The following is a 22,261-nucleotide window of genomic DNA, read 5'->3' as shown; positions in this document are numbered from 1 at the left end:
TGAAAATTCAGCTTTGCATCACAGAAATAAATTACATTTTAAAGTATAATGACATAGAAAACAACTATTTTAAATTGCAATAATATTTCACAATATTACTGTTTTTTCAGTATTTTTAATCAAATAAATGCAGCCTTGATGAGCAGAAAAGTCTCCTTTAAAAAGCATAAAAAATCGTACTAATTCCAAACTCTTTAGCGGCAGTATATATATATATTTTAATATATATACAATTTCACTTTAATGGCAATAAATAGGTTCTTTTCATTTGCATTAAAGTGAAATAACAACATAAACACAGGAGCCTGATTAAAATGCTCATTTTAGAAGAACATTTCAAACGGCACTTAGGGGCTTTTGCATCTGAACTCTTCATATTTTGCTCAAGCATCCCCTCAGCACATGTCAAGGTGTTCAGTGATTTTCACACGTTGTTTCCAGCAATTCGACTCTCGTTCTGTACACTGCATCTTTCTCTCATGTGGAGGCGTTTGCCACACAACTGAATAAATGAAAACGAAAATTGCATATACATACTACAAATGCTGCAGGTAAACCTCTCCATCTTACACGTGTGAAAAGAGTCTCGTTTATTTCCTGTTAGAGTTGTGACTAGCAATATTTCTGTCACAAACACTCGTGTCTAGACAATTTAAATGGACTCTCAGTTTGTTCATTTCAATGACAAATCAATGTTATCACTGATATGGACCATCTAAAGACTTTAGATCATTTTCTGGTGTATCAGTTTGTTGGAAATCATCTTCAAACGCACAAAAGACGCTTTGATTTTTCCAAACGTGTTTTAGAGAAGGCCCTAGAAAATGGAGCCTCGATTTAGCATCACACTCCAGTGTGGCTGTCAACCGCACAAAACCAGATTCACCTCCGAGTTCAACTCACTTAGGCGGAAATCGATGATCGTAGATCATCATATTTGTGAAAACAGAAAAGAAACTGCGGTTGCATTTTGCAGTTCTCATTTCTGGATTTAAAGCTGTGTCATTTAAGGTGTGATGCTTCATTATTGAAGTGCTTGTAAAGAGGTAACAAGTTTAAAACATCTATCTGGAGCATTTTATTACCTCTGACATTGTGAACACTACAGCTGTTATTGATCAGGACCAAAGAGACTGTGGTTGGGGCATGTTGTCACAAAAACCATGACTTATGGGCAGACACTGCAGGCAAAAATGCTGTTGAGATTTTGGAATTTTTGGTTTTTCAAAGTGTTTTTTCAGACTAGTGGAAAGAAAACATCCAAAAGACACTGTTAAGTGTTTCTTTTATGGCACTTTATCTATTTGTGTCAAACGATTTCAAGTACAATCCATATTTTTTAAGGCCAAGAGTTTTTTCTCCTACATTGAGCCATAAATCTCCACTTCAGCATCACTTACACACAACACACTTTACATTTTTATTCCTGTCTATATCCTGAAGGTTTTTACAGAGGGATTTGTTCATTTAGAATTTGCTTGTCTGTTCTAAGTTTTTTCTGAATTATGTTGTGACGAAATGAGATCCCCAAAATCCACTGTAAAAACATTTGACTCTAATATGTCAAAAAAAAAAAAAAAATCAAACATGAATTTTGAAACTGACTTCATCCAGGGTTTAGATTTTTGTTCTAGAAATGTATGCAAGTTAGTGCATATTTCATTAAATAATGGCTCATTTGCATATTTAAACCTAACATTCTAGAAAACTTGTACAAAAAATGTTTGCAATTATCAATGTAATCAATCAAGTGAGTAAGGCGATAACTAATGTTTTTTTTACCATATTCACCTGCAGTGTCACGCCTTAAAGTCAGTTATATTATTTATTTAAAAAACATCCAAAATGCAAAAAAAGAAACATATCAACACCTGTGTTGCAGATTGATAAATATTACATTGAGTCAAATTACAACAAATGTGACAACTTGCCCCAAAAATACTCTCGTACTGAGAAATTTAAAAATCCACAATGATTCTTGTCTTAATGCATGTGAGTGTGGTTTTGCTTTCACTTTATATTCAGATACAAATTCGTTCACAAAATGATAATATAAATATATTAGTGTTAGGAATAGCACATAAAACTACAAAAAGGTTCTAAAGCTGTTTGAAATCGACCTAAAAATCCACTGCGAGAAAAAAGGGAGGCTATTTTTTGACGCGAAACATCGGAATAGAGCTGTTGTGTTCAAATAATACACTACCTTAAACTACCGGCAGGAGGCGCTAGAGAGCAGAATCAATAAATTGAGCAGCAGCATCACAGGTGTTTCAGTCAGTCATTCAGTCAGTCAGTCGGTCATTTGGTTGGTCGGTCAGTCGGTTCTTACCCTCATTCTCTGAATGTCAGTGACCCTCATGAGCCCCGATCATCCGCACCGGCCGAACTCTGCTTCTCTTATTATCTCTGCCATCGGATGTTCTCAGAATACAAGAGCGTTTCAACCTCAATCTGTGGAGAAAATGAAGATGAAACTGGTGAGTTCTTTATCTGTTTAAATACCTAATGCATAGCTATGATATTTCATGCTTTTTCGCATCTACACCTCGATTTGATTTCCACCTTATTTCAATGGTCTGTCAACTTTACAAAGAACCGTCCTCTCTGATTAACGGGAATGAATTTAGGTTTTTATCATTGTGTTATTAGTTTTACACCTGGCTTTGTTTTAGAAAAACACTTAACAGTGACAGATTTTATTTTTTTAGTTATTTATTTATTTTTAAAATTGCCGACCTGACCCAGACAGTCGTTGTTTATCAAAAGCAAATTAGACGTTATTTATTTATTTTGGCTATTTTATTTACACACAACATTCTTGCAACGTTTCGGACGTTAATTTATGTTTAAAAAATAAAATATAACCTAATGAGAAGACATAGCTTCGGATAAAAATGTGTTCACGAGAGGGATTTCTCTTATGTGTGATGAAGCGCAAATTAATTTGTCATTCCGAAAAACAATTACACATTTCTGTCAAATCATAAATATTGTCGGAACACGCGTTCATTTAAGCTTAGTGTTTAACGCAAGACTTCATTTTTAAACATTAATAAACGATGGACCTTAATAGCCTACATAGGCCTACTTTAACTTGCAAAATCAAACGTAGGGAATTACTAGGTCTGAACTATTTTGGCTCGTAGCCTAGAATTTTTGGTCAAATCGAAAACATTAGGGTTTATGCTTTTATGACACTGATAAAATCTGGATCTGCATAAACATTGACACTTTTAAAAATCCAAAGCGCCAAATGAATGAAGCAAGATTTAAATATTTGTTCTGAACAGATTTAGATGATTTAGATCTGAACAGAAGAATAACATGAACCCAGCGGTAAATGTAGTCCAAGATAATGACAATGACAAACACTTTTTTTACCTAATTAAAATACTGTTAAACAATTCATTTATAGGCCTAAATGCTGTAAAATATCATTGCTTGCCTGCATGTATCGGAAAATAATCAAGTGAAATTTAACTAGCCTAAAAAAATATAAAGCGGTATTTTAAGATCGAATATCTAATGTACAGGCCTAATAAACGCCTCGTCGATTAAATAAAACATTTAATTTAACAGCGAATTTATGATGAGAACAAATACAACTTTAAATTAAATAAAATTAGTTAATTTTATTATTTCAATTGCCATGGAGGATGGTTTTATTTAATATCTACTTAGAAGCAAAGTTTCACTTTGTTTTTTAATGTCGCGGTAAAATTCAGGCGCTCTGAAACTCGCTCAACTGAATCGTTTTACAACTAAACAACCAGTTCTGGTTAGCATCTAATTTTTAATCAATATTTCTGTATATTTTATTAACATATGCGCTTTCATTCTGTGGTTTGCAGTGATGCCGAGACCCGACTGTAACTGACAGCAATCGAATTCTCAAACCTCGGGATTCGGATCAGCGGTTCGGATTGACAGAACATCCAGAAATGCCCGGGGAAGGATCCGGTTCTGCGCTTTCCTCACACGCGGAGGTGGACGACGAGAAAGTTTCTCCGATCGTTTGTGAGGATGAACTGTCGAGCGGCGGCCGCTACATTCTCGACGGGCTCGGCTCCAATCGCTATTTCATGATGGGCTCCACGCAGCAAACGCCGGAGGGTTCGAGTCCGTGTTCCTTGTTTCCGTACGCGAGCCAAGCGGGAGGCGTGTACGCCGGTTCGGACGGGTCGCGGTACACGACGTCGCTGCACTACGGCTCCGTGCTTCCCTCCGCGGGCTTCTGCCAGTCTCTGTGCGCGGGACGCGGCGACTTCGGCGCGGGATATCAGTTCGGACACGGTTCTGGTAACAGCTACCACTCGTATCAGGGCTCCGGGTCCGCTATAGGATCCATGGCCCTGTCCGGAGCGGGACTCAGAGCTCAGGTGTATCTGTGCAACCGGCCGCTGTGGCTCAAATTCCATCGGCACCAAACCGAGATGATCATCACCAAACAGGGCAGGTGAGAGGATCAAACTTCTGATCTGGGACAAATAAATTAGTTTATTATTAAAACGCTTTGAAGCAAATCAGAACAACTGGCTGATTGACCTTAAGAGTTTTAATCATTGTTATTATTATAGAAAGAACATTTTAAATAGTGTAGTTAGATCAAAAGAATAGGATAGCCTACGTATTTTTACCTGGCGCAAAATAATCCCGAACTGACGCGTTTGTGTGTCGTAAATATTTTAAGGCTATGTTTTATAATAATGGTAAACAGTAAACAGACAAATAGATCGATTAATAAATGTTTTGTTTGGATAAACATCCAGTTTAAAGCAGCCCAAATCACAAACAACTGATTGAGAGGATCTTTAAAAGACTTTCAGATATTCTGATTACAAAACGAACGTTTGAAATGGTTCAATATTTAGATGATACGAATCTAGAATCACAAGTTTCTGAAAATAGAAGCGAGATTTCGAATTGTGAAAACGTGTTACTATAGCAACAGTAGGCGCGCTTTTGTTGTCATAAATATTTTTGAGACAATCGACGTTCCATAATAATGGTTAACGGTAAATAAACAAATAGACGCATTTAATCAATATTTCACAGTAGGAACGCTCTATAACAGTCGGCTGATGGGACTTTAAAAAGTTTTTAAATATTCTTTTTATAGAACGTTTAGAAAAGAAGAATATAGATATTCCGACCTGACAAAACATGTACGTATTACTCGCGTTGTCATAAATAGGCTATGTATGAGACGATCGAAGTTCCATAATAATGATAACGTCTTTAAATAAATACATATTTTACTATATGAACGCGCTAAAGTAGTTTAAATCATGAATCTTTTTCAAAATACTGTTTCAAATTAGTTTTCTAATAGTGTTTTTATACTTAATCACATTTTAACAGCGCAAAATAGACTCTTGTGTTGACATAAGTGCTGTTATCATTATCAGTTTAGCTATACAGGTTATTTATAGAAATGTATGATAAAGTTTAGGCTAGTTTTTGATTTAAAAAAAGTGCTGGTACATGAAATGGCGCCATTAGACAATTTAGGTTTTTTTTTTCTCTCAAAAACGCGCCTCAGAATAAAAGTTCTTTATAAACGTATATAATCCTATGAAAGCAGTAGATAGGCTATATTTTGCATTCATTAATAGGATATTTTTTGTTGTTGTTTTATTCAGAAAAGATTTCAGTCATAATTTGTGTTTATCCCTTGTTTTGTTTTTAATCTCTTGTACAGGCGGATGTTCCCATTTCTAAGTTTTAATATTACCGGATTGAGTTTGACGACGCATTATAACGTGTTTGTGGAGATTGTTTTAGCCGATCCAAACCACTGGAGATTTCAGGGCGGTAAATGGGTGACCTGCGGGAAAGCCGACAATAACATGCAAGGTACGGAAGACTGAAACATAATTAATATGTGCAAATATTATTATTATTATTTTTTGTTTAAAGTCCATTTTATCATTGCAGGAAATAAGATTTACGTCCACCCCGAATCGCCGAACACAGGCGCTCATTGGATGAGACAAGAAATTTCTTTCGGGAAACTGAAACTAACAAACAACAAAGGAGCAAATACTAATGCTGCACAGGTAAATAACGCATATACAAATAATAATAATAATAAAAAGTTCTATGAAGAACCTTGAAGATTCATGAAACCTTCCAAATGCAGAAAATGTTCTTTATAGTGAAAAAAGGTTCTTTAGATTTTTTAAAAACTGTTCTTAAAAATGGAAACCTTTATTTTTAAGAGTGTAGATATTAAATAATATGCATTGCTTATTATGCTCTATTTTGTAGCTTAATGAAATTAAACTTTGGCAACTGGCTCTAAGCACAAAAACTTTTAAATATCTGCTTTGTTTACCTGAACAACTATGAGGTTTCAGTTTTCAATTTATGTCTTCAAACCAGATGATTGTCCTTCAGTCTCTACACAAGTACCAGCCGAGGCTTCACATCGTCGAAGTGTCGGACGACGGAATTGAAAGCACAGGACGAGATTCTAAGACTCAGATCTTCACCTTTCCTGAGAACCAGTTCATTGCTGTTACGGCGTATCAGAATACTGATGTATGACCGTAAATCAAGATATTTGAAGGGTACTTTACACACTTACTTAGGATTGATCTTAATTTCTATGTTCTTTATCTTCTAGATTACTCAACTCAAGATTGACCACAATCCTTTCGCAAAGGGTTTTAGAGATAATTACGATTCGTAAGTATATTAATCTAATGTATATAACTACCATTTCACCTTACACTCTTAAAAAGTAAAGCTGCTTTATTGGCATTAATGGTTCCATGAAGAACCTTGAACATCCATGGAACCTTTTAAATGCATAACATGTTCCTCCAGGTTCTTTAAAAGTCTAAAAATAAACTTTTTTCCACTTTGAAATCTTGAAATAAATACTTTTTGCTGAAAGGTGTTTTTGGGAAACCAATAATGGTTCTTCTGTGGTATCACTGTGAAAACCCCATTTTATTTTTAAGAGTGTGGAACCACTAAAGGTTCTTTAGATGTTTAAAATGTTCTTTAACATGGTTATTTTAGGAACTGTCAGCAAAAAGATTCTTTGGGGAACCAAAAATGGTTCTTCTATGGTATCATTGCAAAAACACCCCTTGGAACCTTTATTTTTAAAAATGTACACCCTTTTAAAAAATAAAGCTGATTTATTGGCATTGATGGTTCCATGGACAATCTCTAACATCCAAGTAGTCTTTCCAATGCATAAAGAGTTCTTTATAGTGGAAAAAAGGTTCTTTGAAGAACTGATCACTGAAAAATGTTATTGTTTTTTTCTACATTCTTAAAAATAAAGGTAATTTATTGGCATTGAGGGTTAAATTAAGAGCCTTTAACACTTCCATTCCACAAAAGGTTCTTTAAAAGTCTAAAAATAAACATTTTTCCACTATGAAATCTTGAAATAAATAGTTCTTTTATTAACTGTTTGCTGAAAGATGTTTTTGGGAAACCAATAATGGTTCTTCTATGGCATCATTGCAAAAACACCCTTTGGAACCATTATTTTTAGAAAGTGTACACTCTTAAAAATAAAGCTGATTTATTGGCATTGATGGTTCCTTAAAGAATCTTTAGCATTCATGGAGTCTTTCCAATGCATAAAGGGTTCTTTATAGTGGAAAAAAGGTTCTTTCAATTATTACATAATGGTTCTTTGAAGAACAGATCACTGAAAAATTAAATTGTTTTTTCTACATTCTTAAAAATAAAGATTCTTTATTGGCATCGAAGGTTCAATGAAGAACCTTTAACACTTTCATTGCACAAAAGGTTCTTTAAAAGTCTAAAAATAAACTTTCTTCCACTACAAAATCTTGAATTTTTTTTATTATTCGTTTATTAACTGTTTGCTGAAAAGTGTTTTGGGGAAACCAATAATGGTTCTTCTGTGGAACCACTAAAGGTTCTTTGGATGTTTAAAATGTTCTTAAAAATGGTTCTTTTAGGATCTGTTCACTAAAAGGTTCTTTGGGGAACCAAAAACACCCATTCGGAACCTTTGTTTTTAAGAGTGTACACTCTTAAAGTCTAAAAATAAACTTTTTTTCCACTATGAAATATTGAAATAAATAGTTCTTTTATAAACAGTTTGCTGAAAGGTGTTTTTGGGAAACCAATAATGGTTCTTCTGAGGCATCACTGTGAAAACCTCATTTTGAAACCTTTATTTTTAAGAGTGTGGAACCACTAAAGGTTCTTTAGATGTTCTTAAATGTGATCCTGGAGCACAAAACCAGTCTTAAGTAGCATAGGTATATTTGTAGCAATAGCCAGCAATACATTGTGTAGGTCAAAATGATCGATTTTATGCCTGAAATCATTAGGATATTAAGTAAAGATCATGTTCCATGAAGATATTTTGTAAACTTCTAACTGCATTGCTGAGAATTTCATTTGAACAACTTTAAAGTCAGTTTTCTCAATATTCAGATATTTTGCACCCTCAGATTGGAGATTTTCAAGTAGTTGCATCACAACAAATGGCTGGTTTTGTGGTCCATGGTCACAAATGATTCACAAATGATTCTAAGAACTGATCACTGAAAGTTTTATTTTAAATTTTTGTTGCATTCATCTTTCAGGATGTACACCATTCCAGAGCGTGAAAGACTCACACCGTCGCCATCAGACTCGCCTCGCACGCAGCAGATCGTCCCGAGCGCGCGCTACACCATGCAACCGTTTCTGCAGGATCAGTTTGTCAACAATCTGACCCAAAGTCGCCTTTACAACACTGAACGGACTGTGCCGCAGACAAACAGCATGCTTTCTCCTCAAGTAGAGGACGCTGGCGCCGCCCAGAGGTGGCTGGTCACTTCAGTACAACAAACTAGCGGCAGCAAGCTGGAGCTGACGGCCTACGAAGGCGATTATTCTAGTTCTCTGTTACCGTACAGTTTCAAATCCTTACCTCTGCAGAGCGCTCACTCTTTGGGCTACTATCCAGACGCCGCCTTCGCATCCGTCACCGCAGGATGGGGCTCCAGAGGCTCTTATCCCAGAAAAGTGGCTTCCGGACTGCCCTGGTCACCCAGACCGAGTCCCACTGATTTCACGGACGACCACATGCCAGATAAGGACAAATCTAGGGAAGCAAACACATTTAGTCAGACTTCAGCCTGGATGGAGAACACGCCGGCTTTGAAACCTCTAGACTCTGTGGAGCCCAGCATTTACTCAGTGGTTTGCAAACGGAGACGGGTTTCTCTGAGCGAGTCTGGAGCGGAGAACTCTCCCACGGTCAAGTGTGAAGATCCCAACGCTGCAGAGAACTTCAACAAGGACACTTCGTCGAACTCCAAGACCATCGGCTATTACGCTTTCTACGCCAGCAGCTAGAAAGCTGATTTCGGCAGCTAAAAAGTGTCCAGCTTTGAATCAATTTGGCTCTTTTGTAATTTATTAAATTCTCAAGCAAATCATTTCTGTCCAAACTAAGATGAAATGTCATTTTGAAAATGCTGTTATGTGTATTAAACCACGGCTGTTTTGGATTGGTATTTTTTTAAAACATCTCTTTTGTTTTTAATATACAGTATTATTCATTTAAAGTATGCAGAGCACAGAATGAAAGAATATTTAGAAGTTTTGCAGAGAGCTGGTATTTGAAGAGCTTATTTGCAAAAACAGATACATTTTTTTTTAAGTTTTTAAAATGTTCAAAAGTCATGTTTTTTTATCTTGCTGTTGTGTTAGTTAGCTGTATTTTTTTTTTGTTATTTTACTTTATATCAAAACAACCCAATTGCAGTTTGATTGAGATTAACTGAATGCACAATGAAAAAAAAAAACATGATTTTTGCAAATAACCTCTTCATATAAAAACTGGTGTATAACCCTAACCCTAAGGGACCAATTCTCAGTATTAACTATTTGGGTTATAACATGCATATTGGCTGTTTATTAATACTTATAAAGCACATGTTCTGCATGACCATATTCTACATCTACATACATATTCTGCACTCTTATAAATAAAGGTGTTTTAAAAGGTTCTTCAAGCAATGCCATATGAACCATTTTTTGGTTCCAAAGAAACACTCAGTCAAAGGTTCAAAGAACATCTCTTTCTTACGTTTTTATAATCTGACAAACCTTCTTTCGCCACAAAGAACCTTTTGTGAAACAGAAAGGTTCTTCAGATTTTTAAGGTTCTTTATGGAATCGTTTAAACAAAAAATGTTCTTCTATGGCATCGTGAAGCACCTTTATTTTTAAGAGTGTACACTACCTTCCTAACTACTAATAAGCAGAAATTAGGAGTTTGAGGCAAAAATCATTTTGAGAATTGGTCCCTAAACTAAAGTGTGATCAATCTAAAGTAAAAAAAACAATACAATACAGCAAATCTAAAAAGAGACAGCAACTCAAAGTCTGAATGGTCTCAATGAATCAGTAAAAAAACTGATTTACTGCAGAAAATACTACATGAAACATGCACAGATATGGTGGATTATTACACATCATTAACAGGAATTCATTACTTCCTAAGTTGTGCAGATAGAAATATGTGACTCTGGACCACAAAACTAATTTTAAGCAGCACAGGTATATTTGTAGCAATAGCCAAAAATACATGGTATGGGTCAAATTATTATTTTATGCCAAAAATCATCAGGGAATTAAATAAAGATCATGTCCAATGAAGTTACCCCTTCAGTCGAATCACTTCGACGTTACATTGGGATCTCGCCTGAGAGACCGATCACCTCTGAGCCTTATTAAAAAGGCCAATTGAAAATTGGCGAGTGGACGTGCGCGCCGGCCACGCCCCCGTACATACGGGTATATAAGATGGCTGCGCGCACCACTCAGTCAGACTTTTGCTTTCAGAGCCGATGTGTCGAGCCTCTAAACAGCCGAGAAGAGTTCTTCAGAGTTCATGCTCCCTCCTGCTGCTGCGCTGCCATAACTAAAAGAGTGTTTCACAGAAAGAGCATTGTTTGGCAGCCGCCAGCGCGGTCCCGCGGGCGGCCGTTTTCACGGCCATATAAAGCCTTTTTGCATTCCAGCGAGCAGCCCCGGCGAGTGCATTGCCCCGCGGCGCCTCCCTGGGCAAACCGGGATCACAAAAGAGCAATTTCTAGCGGCCGTTTTAGACGTTCTTTTCAGGATGTCTTTTCGGCCGTGCGTTTCTGGGTGTGGTAGTTTCCTCTCCTCAGCGAACGGACATGAGCGCTGCCTCACGTGTTTAGGCTTTGAGCACACTGGGGTGGTGCTCATGAATGGTTCATGCGGTGAAAGCATGACCATGACCACGCTGAAGTCCCGCCGCTCGTTCGCGAGCTGGCTCCCCCCGCCTCCCTCCCGTGGTCAGCCGTTGAGCCGCCTATGCTCTTCGGCCACCGCGGTGGAGCGCGGGGGGGGACATTCAAATTACAATAGACAGCGTTCCGCCGGCTCAAAAAGCCCTGCGGACCTCTCTATCTCAGCGCGGTCCCGTTGAGTTTCCGCAGCAGACGCTTCCCCGCCTGGCGGGCTGAGCGTCTCCTTCGGTGCTCCTGCAGAGGATGAGATGTCTGTCACAGCATCAGAGGGAGAGTCAGACGGTGACACATCTCTTCCCGCGGCGCGGCGCCCACCCTTGGTCGCTGCCCCCCTGGAGGTTGATGTCGAACTGCCGGCTATGCTTCTCCGGGCAGCCGGGGGGGATCGGTTTGAAGGTTCCTCAGGGGCCCGGCCGATCCTTCTAGGCTGGACGACTGGTTCCTGGGGGGGGCCCGGCGGCAGCGCCGCGCTCCCCCCCGGTCCCGTTCTGACCGGATGTGCATGAGGAGCTGACAAAATCTATGGCGCCCTATTCATTTGACGCGCTCTCCAGCTCCTCTCCCCTCGCCACTCTCCATGGCGGGGCAGCCAAGGGGTACGTGGCGGTCCCCCGGGTCGGGCGCGCCATCGCGGTGCACCTTTGCCCGCGGGCGCGGCCGCCTGGTGGGGCCCTCCGCGTCTCCCTTTTAGGGCATGTGAAATTCTTCCGCCCTCATCGGCTGGGCCTTTTCTGCGCCCCCCGACACGCTGCCCCGCACTGCAGGCCATGGCAACACTGCAAAAGTGCCAGGTGCAAGCACCTTAAGGCCTGCACGAGAGTGGTCCTGACCAGGGGGTACTTGAAGAACTCCGCGCCGCCACTGACTTCGCCCTTCGGGCTACTAGGTCGCGGCGTGTCCCCTTGGTCAGGTGATGTCCACCTGCGTGGTCCAGGAACGCCACCTATGGCTGACTCTGGCCCGGATGGCGGAGGCCGACAAAGTTCGCTTTCTCGACTCTCCCATTCCCCAGAGCGGCCTATTCGGCGACACCGTGAAGGGTTTTTGCTCAGCGGCGTCGAACGTATCGCCGGCCCCCAAAAGCCTGCGATCCTCCGCCCATCAGCATACCCCGTCGAGATGCCAGAGCAGTACGCCTCCCCGTCGTTCGGGCTGGGCATCTCCTCTGGCGCTCCAACGGTCCAGAGGCAGACGGAGGCCGTCCAACATATCCTGCCCCGCCGCGAAGTTACCATTCCGCCGCCTGGGCCCCCGCCTCCGCCTGCCCGTCGCCGAGGGCGTCCCCCCGCAGCTCCGTCCCCTGCTGAGCCACACGATCCAGGCTCGCAGCCGACGTCGAGCCGCCCGTGGGAGAGGGACGCCGCTCGCCTCTCAGGGTCCTGCGACGGAAGACCCTCGCAGGCGAGCTTCGAAGCGTCCCTGATGCGAGCACCCCCGGAGGTGGAGAGAGCTACTCTGTCGGCACTCCCGCTGGAAGCGGGACTTAGCCGGTCATTTGAAATCACAGAAAGACCCAGCCTTCTCACCTCTGGGGCCCCGGCCCCGAGTTTCCTTCCTGAGCAGCACTTCCACTCCTCGGAACCAGACTCGGGACCAGATGTCGCCAGCGCGGGAACCAGGGAAGTAGGTAAGCACTGCTTAGTGCAGTTAGACACTTCTCCAGGACGTTTATCCTTCTGGGTTTTGTCTCCTTCCCTGTCTTTCCCCAGGCTGCCCCACCACGGTCACGCCGGTCAACGTTCCCTTGATACCACTACACTGGTTGATACGGACGGTACGGCCCGGCTCCAGGCGTCCGCCCAGACTCACAGGTACCCCTTACATTCTTTATTCAGAAGCAGGTGTGCCTCTGTTCTGCCTGCGGAGGTCGCGTTCCTACTGGCGAAGGACGCGATCCAGCCTGTCTCTCCAGCCGGGACGAGGTCGGGGTTTGATAAGTGTCCTGACTTCACGTGTCCAGTTAGAGTGGTGGGTTAACATCCGCCCTGGATGGAGCTCTGTTCCGATCCCTTCTTAGGCTGTCGGCACACATGCTCACGACGACGCACATACAAGTATGTTTCCGTCTCCAGGGCTGGGTTGCAGCCATCTGCCTGAAGGGCACCCGCTGTCGCGTCTCGATCTTCCCCGGCGCACACCCCTTCGGCGGTCTGCCCCGGGGATCGAGCGCTCAGCGCGAGGTGCGTCCATTTGGCTAGTCCCTCTCCTTCCTGCCTTCTTAGGCCATGGGAGCTCCCCTGTCCCCTCTTCGGCAGACAGGTATTCGCGTCTTCAACCGTCTCTTCGACTGGTGCTTTACCAGCCCACTCGTGAGTTCCGTTGTGCGAACATTGGGACCTGGTGCCTCGGCACCCCCGCCATCTGGTTCTTCAGGCCAACCGAGGAAATTCGTTTCCTCGGTCGGGAGCCCGACTCGGTCCTCAAGACAGCCCGCCTTACTACCAAGAGCGCGCAGTCAGTGCTGTAGTTCCTGAGTCAATCAGGCACAACACAGCGGTTCTCTCAAACTGAGGCTCCTGGGGCACATGACAGCTCTAGCCGCTAAGAGCCGCTAAGCTTGTTCATGTGAGACCGCTTCAGCACGATCGAGTCCCATGATGGGCATGGCATCTCGGCCCACTCCGGACTGGCGTTTTCCCGCAGTTTGGCCGACAAGCCAGCCCGTGGCTTACCGCGGGTTGGGTTGCCATGTACGACAGAGGCTTACAGCCTCTCCATCTGCTCCCAGGGAGTACGTGGCAGATTTTGCTACTTGCCATTCACTTGAAGCAGGTAAACTCAACCGTGCAGCCTATCGGCTCTCACGGCAGTCCACCACCTGCAGGATGGCGACTCCACCCCGTGACGCAGCTAGTTTGGAGCATATCGGTAGGCCAGCCACATCCGCTCGCCCCCGATTGCTCTCATTACCAGCTGCCTCTTTCAGAGTAGCGCTGGCACTCAGCTGACCTCCGGGGCCCAAGTACGCCCTTCCCCAGCGAGCCTCCTTGCACAGACTCTGTGCAAGTCCAGGGAGGACGAGGAGTAAGTCTGTTGGTTGCGCTACAAGAATGGCCCACCCAGGCTCAGGTCTAGTAACCGTTCCCTCGCGGCAGTCCCTCCCTGTAGGGCACGGGATGACACCCAGACCTCTCCGGCCTTCGCAGGCCGTGATACAATTATCACTCAGTACCGAGCTCCCTTGACTAGGCAGGCTCGCACTGAGATGAGGTCTATTTGCTGGCTTTCCACAGAGTTACACGGTTGCAGTATGCTTCCCTTCCTGCAGGAGAGTTGAGCGCAGACTGTCCCCTCACTCTAAGTATATGCCGCTGCTTCGCCGCATATCACATGCAGTAGATGGAGCTAAGTAGGTAAGCATTCACTGGCCGTGAGGTTTCCCAGAGGTGCCCAGAACGCACCCCACACCCTCTTGGGGCCTTTCCGTCGCCTTCAGAGCCGCGGGACGCTCCAATTGAGCCACTGGCCTCAGTCGAGCTAGCATTCCTGTCATTAAGACAGCGCTCCTGACCGCCCTGGCTCCCGTTAAGAGGGCAGGAGACCTACAAGTTTTCTCTGTCAAGTAACGCCTCATACCCTCTGGGACCCCCCCGTCGCCCTTCGGGGCCGCGGGGTGCTCCTCAGGAGCCTCGGGCCTCAGTCGAGCTAGAATTTCTGTCAGTAAGACAGCACTCCTGACTGCCCCGGCTTCCTTTAAGAGGGTAAGTTACCGACAAGCTCAGGTTCCTCAGAGGTGCTTAGCACGCACCTCATACCTCGTGGGCCTCCCCGTCGCCTTTCAGGGCCGCGGGTCGCTCCGTTGGAGCCACGGGCCTCAGTCGAGCTAAAGTTCCTGTCATTAAGATAGCGCTCCTGACTGCCCTGGCTCCCATCAAGAGGGCCTACAAGCTTCTCTGCCAGCAAAGTGTGTCGAGAATTCGGGCCCGGCGTTCTCCACGTTACCGTCGAGACCCCGGCTCGGTGCCCAAGGTCCCCACCACGCCTTTCCGCGACCAGGTGGTAGACCTGCAAGCTCTGCTCTGGAGGAGGCAGACCCAGTCGTGCGATGTAGTGTCGTTAAATATGTGAGACTGAATCACTCGGCACTTCAGCCGCACCAGCAGCTTCATCTGCCTCGGGATTCGCAGAAAGGGAATGCTCCCCGAACTGAGGTTGGCTAAATGGTGGTAGATGCCCCTCCCTGTTATACCCAGGGACAGCCGTGATCCTTGGTTCATGGCACCTCACCAGCAGATGTAAAAATCGGAAGCTGCGGGCTGGGCGACACCCTACCTTCGCTTGGTTCTCCAACCTTGCGTAGAGGCCGTTCTCCCGTGTCCTAACTTAGGGACTCTCAGGCGAGCGGGAAGACCGGCTGGTGTCGGCTTGCTGCGCCATTCCCACGTGGATCCGTGCGCTATTTCCCAGTATGTTCCCTCCGGCGAACCCTGGGTCCTCCTGCCCCGCAGTCAGGGCTAGGCGCGGAGTAGTCCTGCACTGTGATCCTGCCTGGGTTTCCTTCGCCCCGCAGGTTGTGGCTTAGTTTTTTATTATTCCAGCGGAGGAGACCGCTGTTTCCCTCGTATATCCCCAAAAAACTTTTTATGGATATATTGAATTATTCTTATTCCACATGTAAAATTTCATGTGCTCCGCCCCCCCAACCCATGCTTCAGTACAACTGGCATCCCTGGAGGGGCCCCCTTATTGGGCCCCAGGGCGTTGGGAAGGTTACGTTACACTTCGCCTGCCGGCACGTATACTTGTCAGCACGTGAAGCTGTTGCGTAACGCGGCGTCAGGGTCGTGGCCTTTTCCATGGGTTTGTTCCCAATGTAACGTCGAAGTGATTCGACTGAAGGGGTAACGTCTAGGTTACGAAGGTAACCCTCGTTCCCCGAAGGAGGGAACGGAGACGTTACATTCCCCTGCCACGCCCCTGGCGTCGCGCTGACGCCGGGCTCTCCCGGCTCTTCAGCAAAAGCCTGACTGAGTGGTGCGCGCAGCCATCTTATATACCCGTATGTACGGGGGCGTGGCCGGCGCGCACGTCCACTCGCCAATTTTCAATTGGCCTTTTTAATAAGGCTCAGAGGTGATCGGTCTCTCAGGCGAGATCCCAATGTAACGTCTCCGTTCCCTCCTTCGGGGAACGAGGGTTACCTTCGTAACCTAGACGATATTCTGTAAACTTCCTAGCCTAAATATATCAAAACTTTATTATTGATTAGTAATATGCATTGCTAAGAACTTCATTTGCACAATGTTAAAGGCGATTTCCTCAATATTTAGATTTTTTTGCATCCTCAGATTACAGATTTTCAAAAAGTTGTATCTCAGCCAAATATTGTCCTGTTCTAACAAACATTTATTCAGCTTTCAGTTTATGTATAAATCTCAATAAAAAAAGATCCTTTTAATTATATAAAATAAAATATATATGTTGCTCACTAAATGTTGAGGACACTGACCTCTAGTGTCAGAACACAGTAGTGAACCTGAAGAATGTTTAATCAGTCCCTTAAAGTGACAGTTCACCCAAAAATAAAAATTCTGTCATTTAAAGTCCACTTTTTCCAACCCTATATGAGTTTCTTTCAGCCCCTGAACATAAAAGAAGTTATTATGGAAAATGCTGTGAACCAAACAGCCATTGACTTCCACAGAATTTTTCCCGTATAAAAGTCAATGTTACCAGTAACTGGTTACCAATATTCTTTAAAATATATTCTTTTGTGCTTAAAAAAAAACAAGCTCATACAGGTTTGGAACAACTTGAGGGTGAGTAAATGCTTTCAATTTTCATTTTTGGGTGAACTATACCTTTAAAAGACATTTGAAGTTTGATAATGTTAATTAAAACCATTTAATGGTTTCACAAGTAAAAATATGGAGACGACATACCTTGTAGCTTGTGACAGAAGAAAGAGTCCTGCTCAATCATGAATCTTCTATATGTGGAACACAACATTTATATACAACCTCATCATTATTTTCATAAAATCATGCAATTTCTGCAACAAATCATAAATTTACTAGATAGCGAAACCAAAAAAACAAAAAACTTCTAGATATTCACTCAAGTTAAAACGTCAGACTCAGGGTCTAGAAACCATACATTGTATGGGTCAAAATGATTGATTTTTCTTTTATGCCAAAAAACCATTAGGATATTAAGATATTTAGTAAATTTCCTACAGTAAATATACCAAAACTTAATTTTTCTGTTAGTAATATGCATGGCTAAGGTCTTCATTTGGACAACATTAAAGGCGATTTCCTCAATATTTTGTTTTTTTTTCCATCCTCAGATTTTCAAATAGTTGTGTCTCAGTCAAGTATTGTTAGAAAAAACGACACATATGACTGGTTTTGTGGTCCAGGGTCACGAATTGGAAGATTTAAGAGGTTTCTTGTTGGGGTTCAGATCTCAGTAGATTCAAAAGCCGTTATCTTCAGCTCCTGATGTTCCTGCGATTTCCAGTTGAGAGTGAAATAACCTCAGACATCTGAACTGAAGGTGAAGAGGTTTTGAAGGGTCTCAACAGCTTACATCTTCAAACCCAAGTCATTCACAGACTTTTAGAGGCTCTGAAGCTCCATCGAATGAATCACCTGTCGTTTGAGAAAAGGACGGGACAGAACCCTGAACTCTGAAGTGATTCAGACTCAAAACTCCTCCAGGAATCTTGAAGGAGATGCTTGTGAGGTCAAACTCAAGCTAGTGAAGTGGTTTCTAGTTCTGTCAGAGATGGATCTGGTGAAATGAGTCGATGGCTCGTTTTCAGAGGTTTCAGAGTTACACATTTGGAGGAGTTTTGAGAGAAATGGTAACATTCTGTGGGTTTCTGTTAGTGTTGCACTGAGAGACAATCAAATACAACAGTAAAACCACTAATAATACATGTACTTTATTTCATACCTTCGAAATAGTTTACAAAGTGCTTATATATACACAATCATTCAAATGCATTTAAACAAAAACTAAAAAAACTACAATTAAATAGTAACATTGCACACAAAACGAATGCAGAAGCACTTTGAGACACTTTCCTGAGTTTCCAGCCGTCCGTAGATGAGCAAATATCATTAATAATATCTCAGTGGTCATCATGGGACAGCTTTTTTCAGTCATGCAAGTACAGCGCCTGATTCAAATACTGAAATAGTCTCTAAAACTACACACCAAACTCACATTTCAACACCCTGTTTTAAAATCTGATACGGATCGTGTCATAAACATTTGTTTTCGTCAAATAATGCTAAAAGTCTGTACATCAGGGTTTCTGCAAGTTTCATAAAGGTAAGACTTTTCTGAGAGCAGCTAAGGAAAATGTAAGGAATAAATAAAAGAGAACACAATACTTCATTATATTGTTAATGTAAACGTTCAAGAACGCCAGTTATATTAGCATCCCTACAGAGCATTAAAAAACGTCCAGAATTCATAGTTTTCTTTTCCAGAAAACTTCCTTCATATTGATAAACGTAAAAAAAAAAAAAAAAAACACTGCATCCAAAGAAAATCTGGAGTAAATCATGTTTTGAAAATAGTGTTTTTGTGCATTTTAATTTTCCATTAAACTTCTATTTTTTTTACTAACTTAAAAAAAAGACTTCAAATCTTGCTTTCAGGATGTTAAAAACAAGACAAAAATACTGAGAAAGATATACTTTTTTTTTGCAGTTCATGCAACATCTAATCACGACTTTCTGTTCTTTTGAGACCTAATTTGTGAAAGAGATAATTAAGACATTTTAAGACTTGCAGAAACCACATTTCATATATATTCTTGAAAATAAAGGTGCTTCACGATGCCATTGAAGAACCTTGTTTGTCTAAATGGTTTCATGAAGAACCTTTAACATCTGAAGAACCTTTCTGTTTCACTAAATGTTCTTTGTGGCAAAAAAAGGTTCTTCAGATTATAAAAAAGTAAGAAAGAGATGGTTCTTTAAAAGAACTTTTGACTGAATGGTTCTTTGTGGAAGCAAAAATGGTTCTTCTGCTGCTTTATTTTGATACATAAGAGCGTATGGTGTTTTCTAATGTGGTTGTTTTTAAAAACAAGAACAAAATTAATCTCAAATCATCGAATGTGCATCATTTCAGATCAGAACTTCAAACCTCTTCCAGAAAGCTGAGACATCCAGCAGTGAATGTTCTCTACATGTCCATCAGAAAAAGATAAATAGTGTTATGATAACATGACATCAGATAAAACACAGGTCAATAAAGCTCTACTTTAGAGCATAGAAATCTGACCGATCTGAAAAGAAAGACCCAGATCAGACTTGGATGGGTCTTCTGCTGCGCTGCAGTTCCTCTTTCCATTTTCTCATGGCCCACTTCTGAGAAGAAACGCCAGAAAGAGTCGAGCGTCTTTCATCCTGCAGGAACAGAGACATTCACATGATCATCATGATCTAGTCATTTCTTTATGTTGGAATATCCTGCAGTGACGAAACTCTAAAATAAGGTCACTCCTGACATTCAACAAACTTCAAAAAATCAATTTTCTGAAGCTCAAACAATGGACCATGATGCTGTTCATTTGTTTGATTTGCGTGAGAACTCATCACATTAAATGCATTAAATATAATGCAAGCTGCTTTGGATAAAAGCGTCAGCCAAATAAATGACTTCATCAGGTGCATGCTGGGATATTTATGGGGTCAATTTTGACAGGAAAAAATGTAATGTTTTTTTTTTTTCAGAATGTTTTACTTCATGAAAACGGAATGAAACTTAGAGGTAAAGGTTTGGCTTATGCAAACACACAATTTTAAATGGTAGTGAAAAAGAGTCACATTTGTAATGTCTGCAGTAAAAACAAATGAAAAAATGAAATATTTGGTACTGGGCCCAAATAAAACCTTAATGTGATTTTTTGTGATATCAACCTCAAATTTGGAACAAAACTTGTTTAGACTGATATTCTTGTTTCTGAGTGAAACATGTTTTTGAAAATAGTGTCTTTGTGCTTTTTCCATTTTTTTTAAATCATTTTTTTTATTCCCATCAGTTTTTTAATTCAGCAATAATCAGCTTTTTTAAAAAGAGACCAAAAAGTTTGTGCTACAAAACATTAAATATTTACGACAGTTTTCAAGTTTTTCATGAAGGAAATGTTTGGTACTGCGCCCAAAAAAAATATTACTATGATTTTTTTTTTTTTTTTTGGTAATATCAACCTCAAATTTGAAACACAACTTTTTTAGATTGATATTTTCAGTTTTAAAAACAGAAAATATAAAATAAAGGACATTATCGAACAAAATTATAGCATATTTATGTTATTTTATCCAACAATAATGTTGGAAATTAACGAAAAATTTATTTCATCTAGTGCAAATGTTGGGTACTGCACCCAAACCAAATATTACTGTGATTTTTTTTTTAGTTCTACAACTTTTTCATTCCCATTGCTTTTTTCATTTCAGCAATAATCTGCTTTTTTTTTTAAAAAAAGGCCAAACTTATTAAGTCTGTGCTCCAAAACATTTAATATTTATGACAGTTTAGGGTGGAAATTCTACGCTTAAAGTGATTAACAGTTAATAAGTGGCATAAAATCCCCTAAAAACACAAAATATTCAATAAAAACTTTATCGAACAAAATTATAGCACATTTTAAAAATGTTTTATCCAACAGAAATGTTGAAAATGAATAAAAAATTAATTTCATCTAGTGGAAATATTTGGTACTGCACCCAAAATAAATCTTACTGTGATTTATATATATACAGTACAGACCTAAAGTTTGGACACAGCTTCTCATTCATTTGAAACTTATGTCCAAACTTTTGCTCTGTACTGTATATATGTTTACACATATATACATATATATATATATATACACATACATATACATATATATATATATATATATATATATATATATATATATATATATATATATATATATATATATATATATATATATATATATATATATCTCAACCTCAAATTTGGAACACAACTTGTTTATATTGATATTCTCACAGTAATTTTCCCATAGTTTTTTTTTTTTTTTTCATTTCAGCAAATAATCTGCTTTTTTTAAAAAAAAGAAACCAAACTTAGATTAATGACAGTTTAAGTTGGAAATGTCATTTTCAGGTCTACGCTTTTTAAGACGTGGCATAAAATCCCCTAAAAACACAAAATATTCAATAAAAAAGATTAAAAACAAAAATTATAGGACATTTTATTTTATTTTATCCTACGGAAATGTTGGAAATGAATGAAAAATAAATTTTATCTAGTAGAAATGTTTGGTACTGCGCCCAAACAAATTCTTTTTTTTTTGTGATATCAACCTCAAATTTGGAACACAACTTGTTTAGACTGATATTCTCACAGTTTTTGAGAAAAATTTTACATTTGAAAATAGTATTTTGTGCATTTAAATTTTTTGTGTGCATTAAACTGAAAAAAAAAAAAAAACTGAAAATAAAACATGAGTTTATGGGTAAAACATGTTATTTAATATTTGAAAATAGTACTTTGTGCAGTTTTAAATGTTTGCGCATTAAACTTTTATATCTTTTTTATTTCCATCACTTTACTTGAACAATAATCTGCTTTTTTAAAAAGAGACCAAACTAGGTCTGTGCTCCAAAACATTTAAGATTAATGACATTTAAGTTGGAAAGGAATTTTTTTTCAGGTGTACGCTTAAAGTGATTAACAGTTAATAAGTAGCATAAAATCCCCTAAAAAAATCCCCTAAAAACACAAAATATTTAATAAAAAACATTACTGAACAAAATTATAGCACACTGTTAAAATATTTTATCCAACAAAAATGTTGAAAATGGATGAAAAATGATTTTCATCTTGTGGAAATGTTCGGTACTGGGATAAAATCCCCTAAAAACACAAAATATTCAATAAAAAAACATTATCGAACAAAATTAAAGCATTTTTTAAAAATATTTTATCCAACAGAAATGTTGGAAATGAACAAAAAATTAATTTCATCTAGTGGAAATGTTTGGTAC

The 22,261-nt window shown here is 40.4% G+C and overlaps 1 protein-coding gene across 1 annotated transcript; it reads left to right on the top strand.

Annotated features, from left to right (window-relative positions):
• The first annotated feature begins 2,300 nt into the window (after window positions 1-2,300).
• On the top strand, window positions 2,301-9,503 carry eomesb (eomesodermin homolog b). The gene is made up of 7 exons (XM_073847474.1): window positions 2,301-2,480; window positions 3,855-4,459; window positions 5,705-5,859; window positions 5,941-6,062; window positions 6,388-6,546; window positions 6,632-6,693; window positions 8,592-9,503. The coding sequence occupies exons 2-7, from the start codon at window positions 3,945-3,947 to the stop codon at window positions 9,346-9,348; spliced, it is 1,770 nt and encodes a 589-aa protein (XP_073703575.1). The 5' UTR covers window positions 2,301-2,480; window positions 3,855-3,944; the 3' UTR covers window positions 9,349-9,503.
• The last annotated feature ends 12,758 nt before the right edge of the window (window positions 9,504-22,261 follow it).

Source organism: Garra rufa, chromosome 9 (assembly GCF_049309525.1).
Source record: "Garra rufa chromosome 9, GarRuf1.0, whole genome shotgun sequence".
Classification (NCBI taxonomy): Eukaryota; Metazoa; Chordata; class Actinopteri; order Cypriniformes; family Cyprinidae; genus Garra; species Garra rufa.
The sequence above is the reverse complement of the archived record's forward strand: the minus strand, read 5'-3'. Positions and strand labels throughout refer to the sequence as shown.